At 33.9% G+C, this 15,329-nt stretch overlaps 1 protein-coding gene and 1 pseudogene across 2 annotated transcripts; both read right to left on the reverse strand.

Moving 5' to 3' along the window:
- Positions 1-1,974: 1,974 nt before the first annotated feature.
- LOC7464465 (uncharacterized) lies at positions 1,975-12,875 on the reverse strand. Of its 2 annotated transcripts, none has more exons than XM_052447441.1 (2): positions 12,499-12,875; positions 1,975-2,744 (listed from the first exon to the last, which is right to left on the reverse strand). In XM_052447441.1, exons 1-2 carry the CDS (start codon positions 12,559-12,561, stop codon positions 2,175-2,177), a joined length of 633 nt encoding a protein of 210 aa, XP_052303401.1. In that variant the 5' UTR covers positions 12,562-12,875; the 3' UTR covers positions 1,975-2,174. The 2 variants fall into 2 exon arrangements, with proteins under 2 accessions (XP_052303401.1, XP_002321941.2); XM_002321905.4 differs by lacking the exon at positions 12,499-12,875 and adding an exon at positions 2,865-3,136.
- Positions 12,704-14,359, reverse strand: LOC18105471 (probable ribonuclease P/MRP protein subunit POP5; annotated as a pseudogene).
- Between the last annotated feature and the right edge of the window lie 970 nt (positions 14,360-15,329).

Consider the following 15,329-nt stretch of genomic DNA (forward strand, 5'->3'; position numbering starts at 1 on the left):
TTTGGTTATGCTGGGAAGCGAGACTCAAAGCTGATGGGTCGTGCTGGGCAGCAGGATGCATCGATGATGGGCCCTGCTGAAGTAGGACCCTAGCATTATTAGGTCCTGCCTCCAGCAAAACCCATCACTGATGGGTTATATATATATAATTCAAAACTATTGAGTAAAAAATCTAAGCTAATGGGTTCTGCTGGGTAGCTGAACCCAAAGCTATTGGGTCTTGCTTGGCAACAAGACCCAACGCTGCTAGGCATCCGAACTCAAAGCTATCTGGTCCTCCTTGGCAGGAGGACACACCGCTACTAGGCAGTAGAACCAACTTTCTTATCTTCACTCCCCTTCTCGTTTAGCTTCTGTGTTTTCAGTCTACATCTACCCCTCTTTTTAACATTCGTAAACTCCATTATAAAATCACAATCGAATATAACCAAACCCTAAATCCTTAAAAATCCAGTGCAAAATGTCACTAATTTTCCACTAAAATAAAAACAAACATGCAATAGCACACTCCATGTATCTCCTCGTGGATCAAAAACTCATTCAGGTCTCTAAAAAATCAGGAATGAAAGCTGCTCTGCTATGTATTATTGATGGTTCCATTGTAGAAAATACTTTATTTGAAGATGGTGATAGTGCAAATACATTCCGTACTTTTAACCCAACTCAAACATTTTTAATTTTTTTAAAAAAAAATTGTTCTTGACCCGCTGCGGAGAGAGGGCCAATATGCTAGCATTTATATTATTACGTAATGGTAATTTTTTAAAATACTTTTTTTTGTAAAATATATTGAGATATTTTTATTTTTTAAAATTGATATTTTTATATCATCACATCAAAATAATACAAAAACATGAAAAAAATATTAATTTGAATTAAATTTTTTTTTTTAAAAGATGGTGCTTCTGTAGAAAATACTTTATTTGAAGATGGTAATGGTGCAAATACATTCAATGCTTTTAACCCAACTCAAATATTTTTAAATTTGAAAAAAAAAATTGTTATTGACCCGCTGTGGAGCGTGGACCAATATGCTAGATATTATATTATTACGTAATGGTTATTTTTTAAAATATTGTTTTTAAAAAATATATTGAGATAATATTTTTTATTTTTTAAAATTGATTTTTTTATATCATCACATCAAAATAATACAAAAACATAAAAACATATTAATTTGAATTAAAGAAAAAATATTAACTGATTTTTTTTGTCCAATCTCCTTGGCTCTGGCTGGGCAGCTAGACCCAATGCTTTTGGGTTTGCCTTTGGGTCTGGTTGTTGGGTCCTGCTGACAGCATGGCCCAACGTTATTTGGTCATGCTGGCAGCAAAATCCAACTCTATTGAGTCCTGCTGACAATATAAAATGTCCCATCAATTTAAGAGAAAAGAAATTCAACCAACTCAACCTCAAATAAATAAAAATTATCATCACCTAACTTTTGTACAATATAAAAAAAAGACCAATCAATTTATTATCTCTTTACCATATGAAAAAAAAATAAAAGGTAAAAAATGAAGAGGTAAAAAATAAAATTTGACATATCTAGGTCTGGTTGAAATTGCTGAATCCAATAGTGGTTGGTCTTGCTGCGGAGCGAGACCTAGCACTTATTGGAAGCAATTTTGGTTTGGCTACAGAGCCAGACGTCCCAATGCTATTGGGTTTGGTTGCGGAGACAAACCCAACAGTAATTTTTAACTAAATATAGAAGAAAACAACGCCACCCACAGGTACTACAATGCTGTTTACAATGCAAATACTTTACATTTATAATATCATTCACAGTACAATGAATTTATACACACACACGAAGATACCTCCTTCAAGCTGTGGTGGTGCCTGAAATTCAACATTCTACACACAATAATAACGTCCGAAGATACGCGAAGGTGTACGTGAAGGGATTTGTCTGAAGATTGTTGCGTAAACTGATTCGATTATGACTTTTTATGGTCGAAACAACAAAAAAAGATGGAACACTTGTTGCGCACACAGGCATAGACTGCAAAATAACAATAGAAAACACAGATACAGCTTTTTTTTGGAAATTGAAACGCAATTCAAGTCAACTTTGGTATTGAAAATAAATTGCACTTTGTCTATTTCTGCTGCTGCCTAGATTCTTAACTTTAGTCTAGTACACATCAAGTGCATCTCTTGTAGCGAAATCAAACTTGACTTTGGGACCCCACGTCCTTGTGGCCACCATCGTCGTCCTCGCCACCTACAGCCCACCCAATTTCCAAGGTGACATCCAGGAAATAGAGCATGGAAACCAGGAAAAAGCATGACAATAACATTGGAATGGGCCCAAAGATCCACAAAAGGAGTGGGAACGAGAAATAAAAGGCACGCAGCCCTAATGACCAGAAATAGCTACCCCTGTTCACGGACCTAGCCACATACTCGGTGCTGAGATGCTGATGGCGATGATTAGGGCACATCTTCTTGAAGGGCACGTTGATGAGGATACTTGCATGGCTGTAGTACCTGATTGACTGCACATTCAGCAAGAATGCCACCAGGAAGCACACCAGTATTGAGAAGAACTTGATAGACAACCCTAACTCACTCCTGTCCCCAAACACAAAATTCCTGGCTGACTTGTCCCCGCTGCCGCTTGTCATGAGAACGGCAATAAGGGAGCTGAGCATGATGGCTGTTGATGCCAAGACGGTGGATGCCATTATATTGTTTCTCAGCGTCTGCACTGCGAGAACTCCATTCTTGGACACGTCCTGCACCATTACAATTACATCCTGATGGTCAGACGTACAGCTTCATCCTGAAAAGATGATCAAGAAAGATATAACAAGAAAAATAAGAAATGAATAGGGATATATGCATATGTATAAGACCTCCATCATGGCTCGAACCCAGAAGCGGCGATTGATAGCATTGATGCCAATGACAGTCTTGGTGGGGTGCTTCATGATTCGATAAAGAAGCCATATGTGGTATGCCACCATCGTAACAAGTCCCAAAGGAACCAGTGTGTAATCAAGAATTGCTCTCCCCATTCGATCCTTAATGTCCCCTGATTTTGTTGATGCGGGCTGCAGAATAGAGAGGAGGGGGGGTAAAAAGAATCGAAGTGTACGTAACACGGGAGCTTGTATGTGGACTCAGCTAAGAGAGATAGACTGGGCCGGGGCAGAGATTTCATGGGATATTTATGGATGGATGAGTGACACCTGTGAGACTAATTTTAAATAGTAATTGACTAGTTAGGTTGTTCGCATTATATCTTGTTATTTTCTAACAAAAAAATCAAACAAATATAAAATTAAAAGTATTAAGTCTAGCTGTAACACCAGACTCAATGATAATATTTATAATATAAATTATAATATTTAACTTATCTGATCAAATTCTTATATTTTTTAATCTTTAAAAAAAATTGGTTTTTCTTCAATAGTAATAATAGTATTTTTTAAAAACTTTTTTAATAATAATAATAATAATAATAATAATAATTTTTAATTTTACCTTTCAAATCAAATCTAAGGATGTTTTTCAATATTGATAATAATTGTTTTTCAAATTTATTAATTATTTTATAAATAATATTAATTATAATAATAATATTTATAACATAAATAATAATATTTTTTATATTAATATTTTTAATTATAAAAAAATAACAATATTTATAACATAAATAATAATATTTAGAAACCTAAGACCCTAGAACATTGGGTCTTGACGTTGGACCCAAGAGAATTGGGTCCGGAGAGACAGAACCCAAGAGAAATGGATCCTCACACAAGACTCATTAACCTTGGGTCCTGATACATGATCCATCACCCTTGGTCCTGATGCTCAACCCAAGAAAATTGGATCCTGATGCCGTACCCAAGAGAATTGGGTCTGGAGGCAGGACCAAAATGAAATGGGTCGTGACGCAGGACCCATTAACCTTGGGTCTTGAGGCATGATCTATTACCTTTGAGTCCTGACGCAGTACTCAGTAGCCTTGGGTCCTGATGCAGGACACGATAATCTGGGGTACTGACACAAGACGCAAGAGAATTGGGTCCGGACCTAGTGCTTTTGGGTCCCCAAACTTATTTAGTTATGTTAAACAGTCGGACCCAAAGCTATTTTGGGTCCTGCCCCCAACAGGACCCAACTCTAATGAGTCCTACTGCAGGCAGGACTCAACACATAATTTATTTATGTATTTAATAATACATATAATTCAAAACTATTGAATAAAAAATCTAAAGACAATAAAAACTTTCAATCTCATACACTAATGTTATAAAATTAAAAGATCTTCTATTACCCAAAATAATATTATATTATAATATTTATAAATTATTTTTTAATGGATTTTATTGTTCAAAAATTCTCTTATATAATACAAATATTTAAAGTATATGATGTGAATCTAAAAATTATTGAGAGCTCCATCAACTTTAATATGATAATATAAGAGAAAGAAATTAAAAATTTTCAAATTTTTTTCAAAGAATTTTTGAAACGCAAAAATAAGCATGCTTTAATAAGAAAATTCAACAAAACCTCGAATGAAAAGAAAATTACGATCACCCAACTTTTAAACAATATAAAAAAAAACTCTCATCAATTTATTTTCTCTTTATTGTATGGAAAAAAAAATGACATGAGAAAAAAGAAAAAAATTGAAAGCATTGGGTCTTGCTAGGGGCAGGACCCAATGCTAATAGGTTCTGCTAGGGACAGGACCCACGCTGATAGGTCTTGCTCGCAGCAGGAGCCAAAGGTGATGGGTCTAAACTAGGCAGGACCCAAAGCTATTTTAGATCCAACTAGGCAGGACCCAACTTAGTATATTCTTCTTGGATCTGGCTGTGCAGCCAGACCCAATCTCAATATATTTAAAAAAATACAAAAACATCAAAAATATTAATTTGAAGTAAAGAAAACAATAAAAAAATTAAAAAAAAATTTCAAAGCATTTTCAAAACACAAAAACAAACATGCTTTAGTAAGAAAATTAAACCCAGCCTGAAATGAAAAAACAATTATCATCACCCAACTTTTGTATAATATAAAAAAAAAGTCACATTAATTTATTTCCTCTTTACAGTATAAAAAAAAAATCAATAAGAGAAAAGAAAAAAAATCAAGAGGAAAAAAAATAAAATTGGAAATATCTTAAAATATGTTTAAAAAAATATATTGAGATAATAATTTTTATTTTTTAAAAATATATTTTTTATATAATCACATCAAAATAATACAAAAACATCTTAATATGAATTAAGGAAAAAAATAAAAAATTATCAAATTTTTTTCAAAGCATTTTTGAAAAACAAAAACAAACATGCTTTAATAAGAAAATTCAACACAACCTGAAACAAAAAAAACCTTATCATCACCTAATTTTTGTAGAATATAAAAAAAGTCTCATTAATTTATTTCCTCTTTATTGTATGAATAATAAATTTAAATTACAGAAAAGAGCAAAAAATCTCAGACCTAATATCCTTTGGTCTGGCTGCGGAGCCCGACCCAATATCCTTGGGTGTGGCTATGCAGCAACACCCAAGATCGATGGGTCTGGCTGGGCAGTCACACCCAACACCTTTTTGAAGTGTTTTGGATCTGGTTTGGCAATCACACCCAACAACGCTGGGTCCAGCTGTCAAGCCAGATCAGGCAGCTTTTGAAAGAGAAGGCAACTCCTCCAGGTGCGCGGGCTGCAGAATCGCTCGCCTGAGTTTGTAGTCAGGCATGCCTGTCCAGCCCTAGCATCCATGGCATGGCAGCCCTAGCGCTAGGTATCTGCAGCCCGGCCGGGACTTGCAACCCCACCATGCCCCACCAAAATTGAAACTAACCATTTTCTCCCCAACCATCTCTTCAATGTCAAATGCATACCTATAAAAAGACAACCCCATCCTCCCCCTCCCCCTCCAGTCTTTCCAACTCTCTATGACAAGGGCAGCTCTATCATTACACTGCTCCAATCCATAGTCCTTCGTGTCTAGGTAAACAGTAACAGGGTACTACTTCCTTTTAATATATTGTACTAGTTAGGTGGTCGCGCTACGTCGCGGGCTCACCTTTTATTTTAATAAAAAAAATATCATAAAAATCTAAAACCCAAAAGAATTGGATATGGCTGCAACGCCAAACCCAACAATAATATTTATAATATTAATAATAATATTTAACTTATCTGTCAAAATTTTTATTTTTTTTAATCTTTCAAAACAAATTATGGTTTTTCTTCGATAGTAATAATAGCTTTTTAAAATTTATCAATAATGATGATGATGATAACAACAACAACAACAACAACAATAATAATAAATTTAAACTTCAAATCAAATCTATGGTTGTTTTTCAATATTGATAATATTTTTTTTTCAAATTTATTAATTATTTTATTAATAATATTTATAACGCAAATAATACTATTTTTAATATTAATACTTTCAATTATAATAAAAATAATAATATTTATAACACCAATAATACTATTTTTTATATTAATACTTTTAATTATAATAAAAAATAATATTTTTAATACAAATAATAATAATTTTAATATTAATAATATTTATAATACAAATGATATTATCCTTAGGTATGGCTGCGCGGTCAGACTCAGCTCCTTTTTGAAGTGTTTTGGATTTGGCTGAGCCAGACCCAATACTATTGACTATTGAGTCCTACTGTGCAATATGACCTAACAATGTTGGCTCCTTGTGGAATTATTTTGGGCCTGACTTGGTAGCCAGACCCAATAGCGTTGGGTTCAGCTGCCAAGTCAGGCCTAACAGCTTTTGGCAGAGGAGGCAATGCCTCCAGCCATGGCCTAAAATAGGACACATTAGCCTTGAGTCCTAACACAGGACCCATTAGCCTTGGATACCGGCGTCGGACCCAGGAGAATTGGATCCTAACGCAAGACTCATAGTCTTGAATCAAGCGGGGCTGCAAATCCCAAGGGATTTGTGTAAAACCATGGCCTATTATAACTATTATAATGAGGATAACCAAGAAACATGATGAAAATTTTGATGCATAGAGATTTCATTATACATATTAAAGTAAAAATATTTATGGTTATTGAATGAAGAAAAATAAATGATAAAATATTTGCACCTGAAGTTAGCTTGGAAATGTTAAATCTTCAGTCACAAAACAGTACAAAAACACTGAGAAATAAATGGAAATGACTAGAAACCTAGAGGCGCTAATAAAATTGGCCACCGAGAACTCCACATTATAAACTTACTAGTTTGGAAACTAATGATGATTAATATTTGTACCAAATGTTTGGGTGAGGAATTATAAATTCGGTCCTTCAACAGTACAAAAAAATAATGGAATATAAGTTGGCATGCAACCACACATGACTTATGGTTAATTAAGGGGGTATAAATGCTTTGAGTAAAAAAGGAGAAGGACCCTTCCTCTTCCCTCTAGGGCCGACCATAATCAACAAAAATACCCTCCTCCTTCTTGAAATTTCTTCACCAAAACTCTTGCATGTCCTTAGAAAATCATACTTGGATGGATAATGAGTGAGTGGGAGGATGAAAACCATCATTTAGAGGTATATAGAGAGAGAAAAGTTCGATCAAGGAAGAAGAAACTTGAAGGGGGCTAAGTTAGGGAGAAGAAAAGGAAGAGAAAAATCAGCAAGAACACACTAGGCTTGTTTAAATTCGTGAGGTAAGAAAATTTTCCTTGTCTCCACCCCTGTTTGAATGGATATTGTTAGAAGGAATGAAACCCCCAAATGTATAGCTCTAGGGTTTTGAAATATACTGATTTTGGGAACCTAATGAAACAAAGAAAAGATATATTAGATGAAAAAGTTGATTTAGCTATTAAAAGAATGCATGGAAAATTCTTCTTTAATTGTAAAGCTTAGGAATTCAAGTCTGGACAGAATTGCTATCTGACTTTCAATTATGTTTGAGAGCTGCTATTGATGTATTTTTATGCATATTCCTTATGGATATTGTGTATAAACATGTTACCTTACAATAGAAATAAAGTTTGCTTTATTTAGAGTTATGGAACTCCAATTATGAACAAAATACTAAGGTAAGGTCATGCTGGAAACTACTGGACAAAATTGTTGTCTGACTTTCAATTATGTTTGAGAGTTGCTATTGATGTATTTTGATGCATATTCCTCATGGATATTGTGTATAAACATGTTACCTTACAAAAGAAACAAAGTTTGTTATATTTGGAGTTATAGAACTACAAATATAAACAAAATACTAAGGTAAGGTCATGTTGGAAACTATTAGACAGAATTGTTGTCTGATTTCCAACTGGGTTTGAGATTTGATATTGGTAACTTTTGATACATGTTCCTTATGGGAATTATATGTAGCTGTGTTAGCTTTAAATTGAAATAAGTTTCCCTCTATTTGGATTTATGGAACATCAAATATAGAAGAAATGCTAAAAAAGGGTTAGGCGATAGGCCATAGGACAGAATTGTCGATTAACTTCTAGATGAATTTAAGGTTAATGAATGAAATAATTTTTAGCAGCCATATTCCTGAAAGTTATGCTTGAAGGTGCTAACTTTCACTAGTAATTGACCCCTCTTGAATTAAAGCTTGAGAACTTCAGTTAGGGACTAGAAACCGCAGATAGGCCATGTTGCAAAGCGATGGACAAATTTGTATGTGTGAAATGAGTGACTTTGGACATGTTAATGATTTATATGAGTTAGCTCTTATAAAACATGAAAGATATATATGTTAACATTCTAAAAAGACCTTATATATAGGGCTTATATGAAACATAGACATTGAAAATCGTCAATTAGAAACTGAATCGTGTGGATACTTGAACGCTAATACGCTAACCTTAGAAATGTGCCTAGCATATGTATGCATGTTATGATGGGGCAAATAGACATGCATGAAAGATACCATGTATACAATAAATAAATGCAGATCTATTGTACACAATGACTTGATGGAAACATAACCTAAAACTTCTCTATGATTCAGGAGAAATGACGGGGATTGGATCTTCGGTTGGAGAAGGCCATGACACAGGAAGAGCAGGTAGGCGTATCACACTTCTTTTCAATTCACATCCAATTAATGCTAGGCTACATAATTCTTATAAATTGCTAGTTACAACAAGTTCTATATTTGAATATGGATACACACACACACACTATACACAAAAAAGAAATTTAGATGGATTATGTGGAATGCATGATTAGTTACAAGCCGTTGGTTGATGGTAAAGAATTGTTAAATTGAAATTGGGAAGAGAAGTAAATAATAATAATAATAATAATAAGAATTATTACCATAGTGTTGATGGCTAAAGCTCTGTTATGAAGATACTTAGTGTCGTACCAAAAATTACAAATAAGACCTGGCAACCACAGTAAGGAAGTTGAAGTGTGATCGTGGTTTTGATATTTACTTACTATAATGAGTAACTAAGGAAATGATATGGTTGGATGTTTAGTTTCTGAAGGAAGGAAACTAAGGTTAATGTGATAATACTTAGTCACCGAAAGATTAATGACTATGGAATTGGTGAAGCTTATACTTCATCATCAAAATATCAATGATTAAGGAAGCAAATTGCAAACATGAAACATTTGCTTAGATTAGCTGCAGCTAATGACATCTAAGTTGAGATGGTCGAGAACATTTGCTCAGATTAACTGCAGTTAATGGCATCCAAGTCGGATGGCCAAGAACATTGACAAGATAAGCTTCGGCTAATGACATCCAAATTGGGATGGCCAAGAGTTTTTAAAGGAAAGCAATGAAAATGTCATGGTGTTGTTCGTAAATAGAACGATCAGAATTGAGTAATGAGTTAATTGACACTAGTAATATCCAAATTGGGAAACTTATGAATACTTGAGGAGATTATTGAAGGTTAAGATTAATGAGGTCATATTGAAACGATAAAGAAATTGTAAAAGTATATCAGACATCTGACATAAGTTAACTATATGCATTGTACTAGGATTTCATTAATACTCCCTCGTATTTTAACACATGTTTATGAATTTGATGTTGTAATAGGACCTTCATACACTCAAGATTCTTAGTAATCTTTTAGGGTAGTACTTTTATTAAGGGTATGTAACGTAACAAAATATAGTATTAGTAGCATGAACATAAGACATGCCCCTTTTGTGTAAATTGTAATGTATTGAATCTTAATCTATATAAATGTAGTAAGTTGTAAATTTCATATATTACTATGCTAATTGAAAATCCTTCAATTTATTTAAATTCTATTAACATAATTTATGTTAAGTATAAATTGAATAAGTAACATGCTTGCTCATAGTAAAACTTATCAAGAAGTATATTGATTCGATGACATATTGAGATGTATTGATGACAGAATGATATTATGATAGTGTAGTCGATAACTTGGTATAGGCTATATACAAATGAGACTCTGCTGAAATTTTAGTAGAATATATATAAAAAAATTCACACCAAATTTCCCAACGCATTCAGAAATAAGATATTAAAATTTGGGGTCATTACAATTTGAGTCTGTGCTCTAGCCACACTCAAGCTCCTTTGGTGAGGCGCCTCTTTCCAGCTTCAAGTTTCTTGGGTCTAGAAGGAGATGTTTGACCCAAGTTAATAATAATAATAATAATAATAATAATAGGAAGTGATTTTACCCTTCAAATCAATTCTATATTTTTTTATACAAATAATATTTATTACAAATTTAATAATATTAATGAATATAATAATATTAAACTCGCCTGACTCAAGTTCTTATAATATTTATAACACAAATAATACTATTTTTAATATTAATATTATTAATTATAATAAAAATAATAATACTTATAACCCGAATAATACTAATTTTTATATTAATACTTTTAATTATAATAAAAATAATATTATTTGTAACACAAATAATAATAATTTTTATATTAATACTTTTAATTATAGTAAAAATAATAATATTTATAACACAAATAATTCTATTTTTTATATTAATACTTTTAATTATAAAAAAAATATTTATAATACAAATAATAATAAATTTAAAATATTTATAATACAAATAATAATATTCTTAGGTATGACTGCGCAGCCAGACCCAAGGATATTGGGTCGAGCTGCCTAACCAGACCCATAATCGATGGGTCTGGCTGGGCGGCCGGACTCAACCCCCTTTTTGAAATGTTTGGGGTCTGTTACAACCAAATCCAACACTATTAGATCTTGTTGGGCAGTAGGACCCAACACTAGTGGCTCTTTTTGAAAGTGTTTTGGGCTTGACTTGGCAGCTAGACTCAACAACGTTGGGTCCAGCTGCCAAGCCAAACTCACAGCTTTTAGTAAAGGAGGCAACATCCCCAGCCGCAATTCTTGACCAAAAACACAGTAGAGGAATGCCCTACAGGGCACTATAGCGTTGTCCACATTGCAAATAATCTATGGCAATAGTGTCACTCACAGTGCAATGTATTTGTGTCCATTCTCACGTGTTTGGAAGGAACCCAGCAGAGAATAAACCCAAACAATGTAATTTACAGTGAAAGCACTCACAGTTTACAGTGATTCGAAACAGTGCAGTGCACAGTAAAAGCATTTATGGTCTACAATAAAAGCACTTACTATCCACAATAACTAGTCTAAAAACACTGATCAATCACTTTTAGTTATAATTAATAATAATATATAATATAATAATAATAGTGCAAGTAGTAGGATTCTTACGCGGATGCAAACACATCTGTCCACCTATGTATGATTTATAGCTGCCTCAGGATTTATAAATTGATGAGATTTGTTGTTTGAATTTCTTTATATATATATATATATATATATATATATATATTTGACAAGAAAGGTATTCCTGGATCTAGATCCTTAGAGCAGCAACTCGACCATCCTTGGCTATTTGTTCTTGTTAGCTGATCGTTGCGTTCTAATTAAGGTTGCCTTTTACGACCAACATCAAACATTTGATTACGCATCTACATGGCACCATTGCTTTACTTTTAGGATAAACTCTCCAAACATTTTCCGCAGAGAAAACTTACCATCACTTGTAAAGCATGCTCGACAGCAGTTTAGTGATGGTCATTAAGCCATCTTCATAACATCAGCGACAGTACTAATGCAGTTGCAATCTATGAGACTGATCTTTACTGCTAACTAAGTTCTCCAAATTAACTAGTGGAAGAGATTTTCATTCCTTGTCCACTCATTTTTTCCTATTTTACAGAAATTAGGAATAGAGAATGTATATCAAAGAAAGATCAATCTCTTGGAATAAATTGTTATGTGATTTGATACATTGTGGTCAATAACATTTCAGTAGCAAACGTGTATCAGCTTTTGCTAATGATTGCCAGATAAAAATTCACCTTCAAAATGTAAAACGATATGGCAGAAGCACACAAGTTCAGAACGAAAACAAGGCACAAAGCAACTGCTTTGATAAAGGATGCACAAGATCCAGGTACAGAGGATCTCATAGGTTCTTCACAGGCACTCTCACCTGGACAAGTTCTTGAAATGATGCTCCGAAACAAAATGGGTCAGCTAGTATGCTTTCAAACATCTAAGATTCAACAACCCCAAAGACAAAGAAAAGCTGAAAGGGATGGATCAGAAATCGCCAGTTTGAAACTGTTCATGAGTTGTGCAAAACAAAGCAGTGCTCCAAAATTTGGCAGGCCAGTAGGTTACGACCAACACATGGCTCAGTGCTCCAAAATCTTGATCTTTTCAAGACAGTTTTGCATGTGCTGATTAACATCAGCAGAGAGAGGTGCTCCAGCTGCAAGTTTGTAGTGCTCAAATTTCATTTCATCACACTTCAAGGCAGCAACTTTACAGGCCTTGATACTTAGAACAACAAGGACAAGCAAAATTAAAGAGAAAAGCTGAGTAAAAGATCCAATGCCCGCAAAGGAAGTAAAACCAGAATAAAACATATTAGACCATTGTGATCAATTGGAAATAGTTTAATTTTGGGATCAACTGAAAGGTTATATTGTTGCAAAAACACCTGAACCCGCATGGACATAAAATTGATAACAGATGGCAGGAAGTTTGCGGGTTTAGCTATTTTTTTTCCTTGTTCTAGTTGTCTTCATTATCAATTTGCTAATGAACAGTTTTCAGCTTACCACTTAGGTCGGTTCAAAAAGGAGAGAGGGGAAAAGAAAAGGAAGAAACTGATCACTTAGATCTAGCAGGTTGAATAGAACTGGGCAGTTACCAACGCGCCTAACCATGGTAATTGCAGACCAGACCTTTTGCTACTCTCGTGAGGTTCTGATGATACATAGCTTGGTAATCGGATTCACATACTTGACTGCGCATATTTTACAGTGAGGTAATGGGAAGTTTGCAAGCAGCAGAAAACTTACAGTGAGGTAATGGGAAGTTTGCAAGCAGCAGAAAACTTGAACTGGCAACAAATTACGTACCTTGGAACGATCCAAGGGATGAAGCCAAACCACACTCCCCAAAGTTTACAAGAATACTGTCTTTAATTGCTTTTGAAACATTATATTGTGTTATTATTAGGATCATTTACTCCAAGATCTCGATTTGGATCCAAGAAAACTTCCATTACCATGTACCTATTCTTAAATCCCACCATGATCCTTTACCTAGCTTGCAAAGATAATTTTGCCGGGATAAAGCAAATCAGCATAAAGAATATGGTACTTGGCATATGTTATATGAAACATGCACGAAATCTAACAACAAATTTCATCACTGAGAAGGACTTTGGGCACGGGAAAGACTAGTTTACATGTACTAGGAACATTCTAAACCCTGAAAGGGAGAAATTACTAAATTAGGAGAGAAGTGAATGAACTAAACCATGAATGGCTGGACAACCAAAGTAAATGAGTAGACTCACAACCCTGAACCAATAAAATTAAAATAAAACAACGGCACCAAATTTCTGTCAATAAGAAACATGTATTATCACCAAATTAGGTGGATGGAGAAAAAGGTCCAAACTGAAATAACAATATATAATGTGAAGTAAGCAATCAACTCTGAATTTAAACATAATTGCTAGCAACATAGTCCCCATTCTGAGCCTTTAAGTTCTGTCTCTAATGTAATCGAAAGTTCTCATAAGTAAAGCTCAGATAGAAGGGAAAAAAGAGGTGTCTAACAGGATTAGCACTTGATGACACGGCTCACATGCACTGGGTGTTCAAAATATGATGATAAGCTTGTGCTCGCCGGAGGAGAGAATCAAAATAAGGATGCTTCCAAGTTTTCAGCTACGTAGTTAGTGACCTAGTTAGTTATATCCAGTTATTTTTTATCATCACAAAAATGCTACCAGGGGGAATGTAAAGTCAAAAACGAATTCACATGCTATGTGTCATGGACCTTAATTTCAACATCAGTATCAGCAAAAACAGAATCAAACCAAGGAATTTCTACAGATTCAGATGACAAACCATGAAGAATACATGCATTAGAAAATTGTAATTTTTCATCAAAGAAATACCTGTAAACACTTTAAGAATCATTGGAAAATGATTTTTAACACCCACCCACACTCTGAAAATTACGCAGTTACATGCATTTCTAAGGATCAAAGATCTAAATCTGGATTTACTTTCCATGTCCATAATCTCCTTCCAGTTTTATCTTGAAACAGAAAAAATGCAAGCCATTAGAATGCTTTCAACATTAACACCACATTTTAAATTACTTATGTAGCAGATGTCCATTCCAGGAGGGAAAAATGAAAGAGAACATTCCCAACTTGCAGAACTTTCTTTTACTGGGACCAAAAGAAAAAAAAAAACTGCCTCGTTAGCCCGGTATAACTTGCATCAGTAGCGTTACTGGCATCCTAATTACAGATTAGAGGCTTCATGATCAGAATCCTTGCTTATAATCCTCATTTTATACTGTTTGCAACCATAATTGTGACCGTAATACAATTTATAGAGAATATTCCTGCTGGGTTTCTGTAGCACTTACAAACTCTAGGACATATTAAAGCATTCCCCTAACAGGAACTAAACCAATTCTTGAACTATACAAACTATATCTCCTGCTACCAAGTTTCCATAACTAAAACATATTATTTGAAACAGAGGGACAAGCAAATATATATACGGGAATGCGATGATTTGATTTTTAGTTAAGATTTTTATAAATAAAAATCTTCTTAAATAAAATGGATTTAGCAAATATGTATCCAAAATATTTGGGTTTAATAGTTAACTAAACTCAAGATAACATGGATCTGGCAAACATACCACACCTAAAAAAACTTGGACGTAGTAGTAAGCTAAGTTCAAGGAAACGTGTGTCTGATGAACATGTCAGACCTAAAAA

The sequence above is a fragment of the Populus trichocarpa genome, chromosome 15 (assembly GCF_000002775.5).
Source record: "Populus trichocarpa isolate Nisqually-1 chromosome 15, P.trichocarpa_v4.1, whole genome shotgun sequence".
NCBI lineage: Eukaryota > Viridiplantae > Streptophyta > Magnoliopsida > Malpighiales > Salicaceae > Populus > Populus trichocarpa.

What these genes read in the sequence shown, in the direction of transcription:
- LOC7464465 (XM_002321905.4), bottom strand. Translation starts at nt 3,026, where the DNA reads ATGGGGAGAGCAATTCTTGATTACACACTGGTTCCTTTGGGACTTGTT. An exon ending in GGGTTCGAGCCATGATGGAG is followed by an intron (nt 2,745 to 2,864) that starts GTCTTATACATA and finishes GTAATGGTGCAG; the next exon opens with GACGTGTCCAAGAATGGAGT.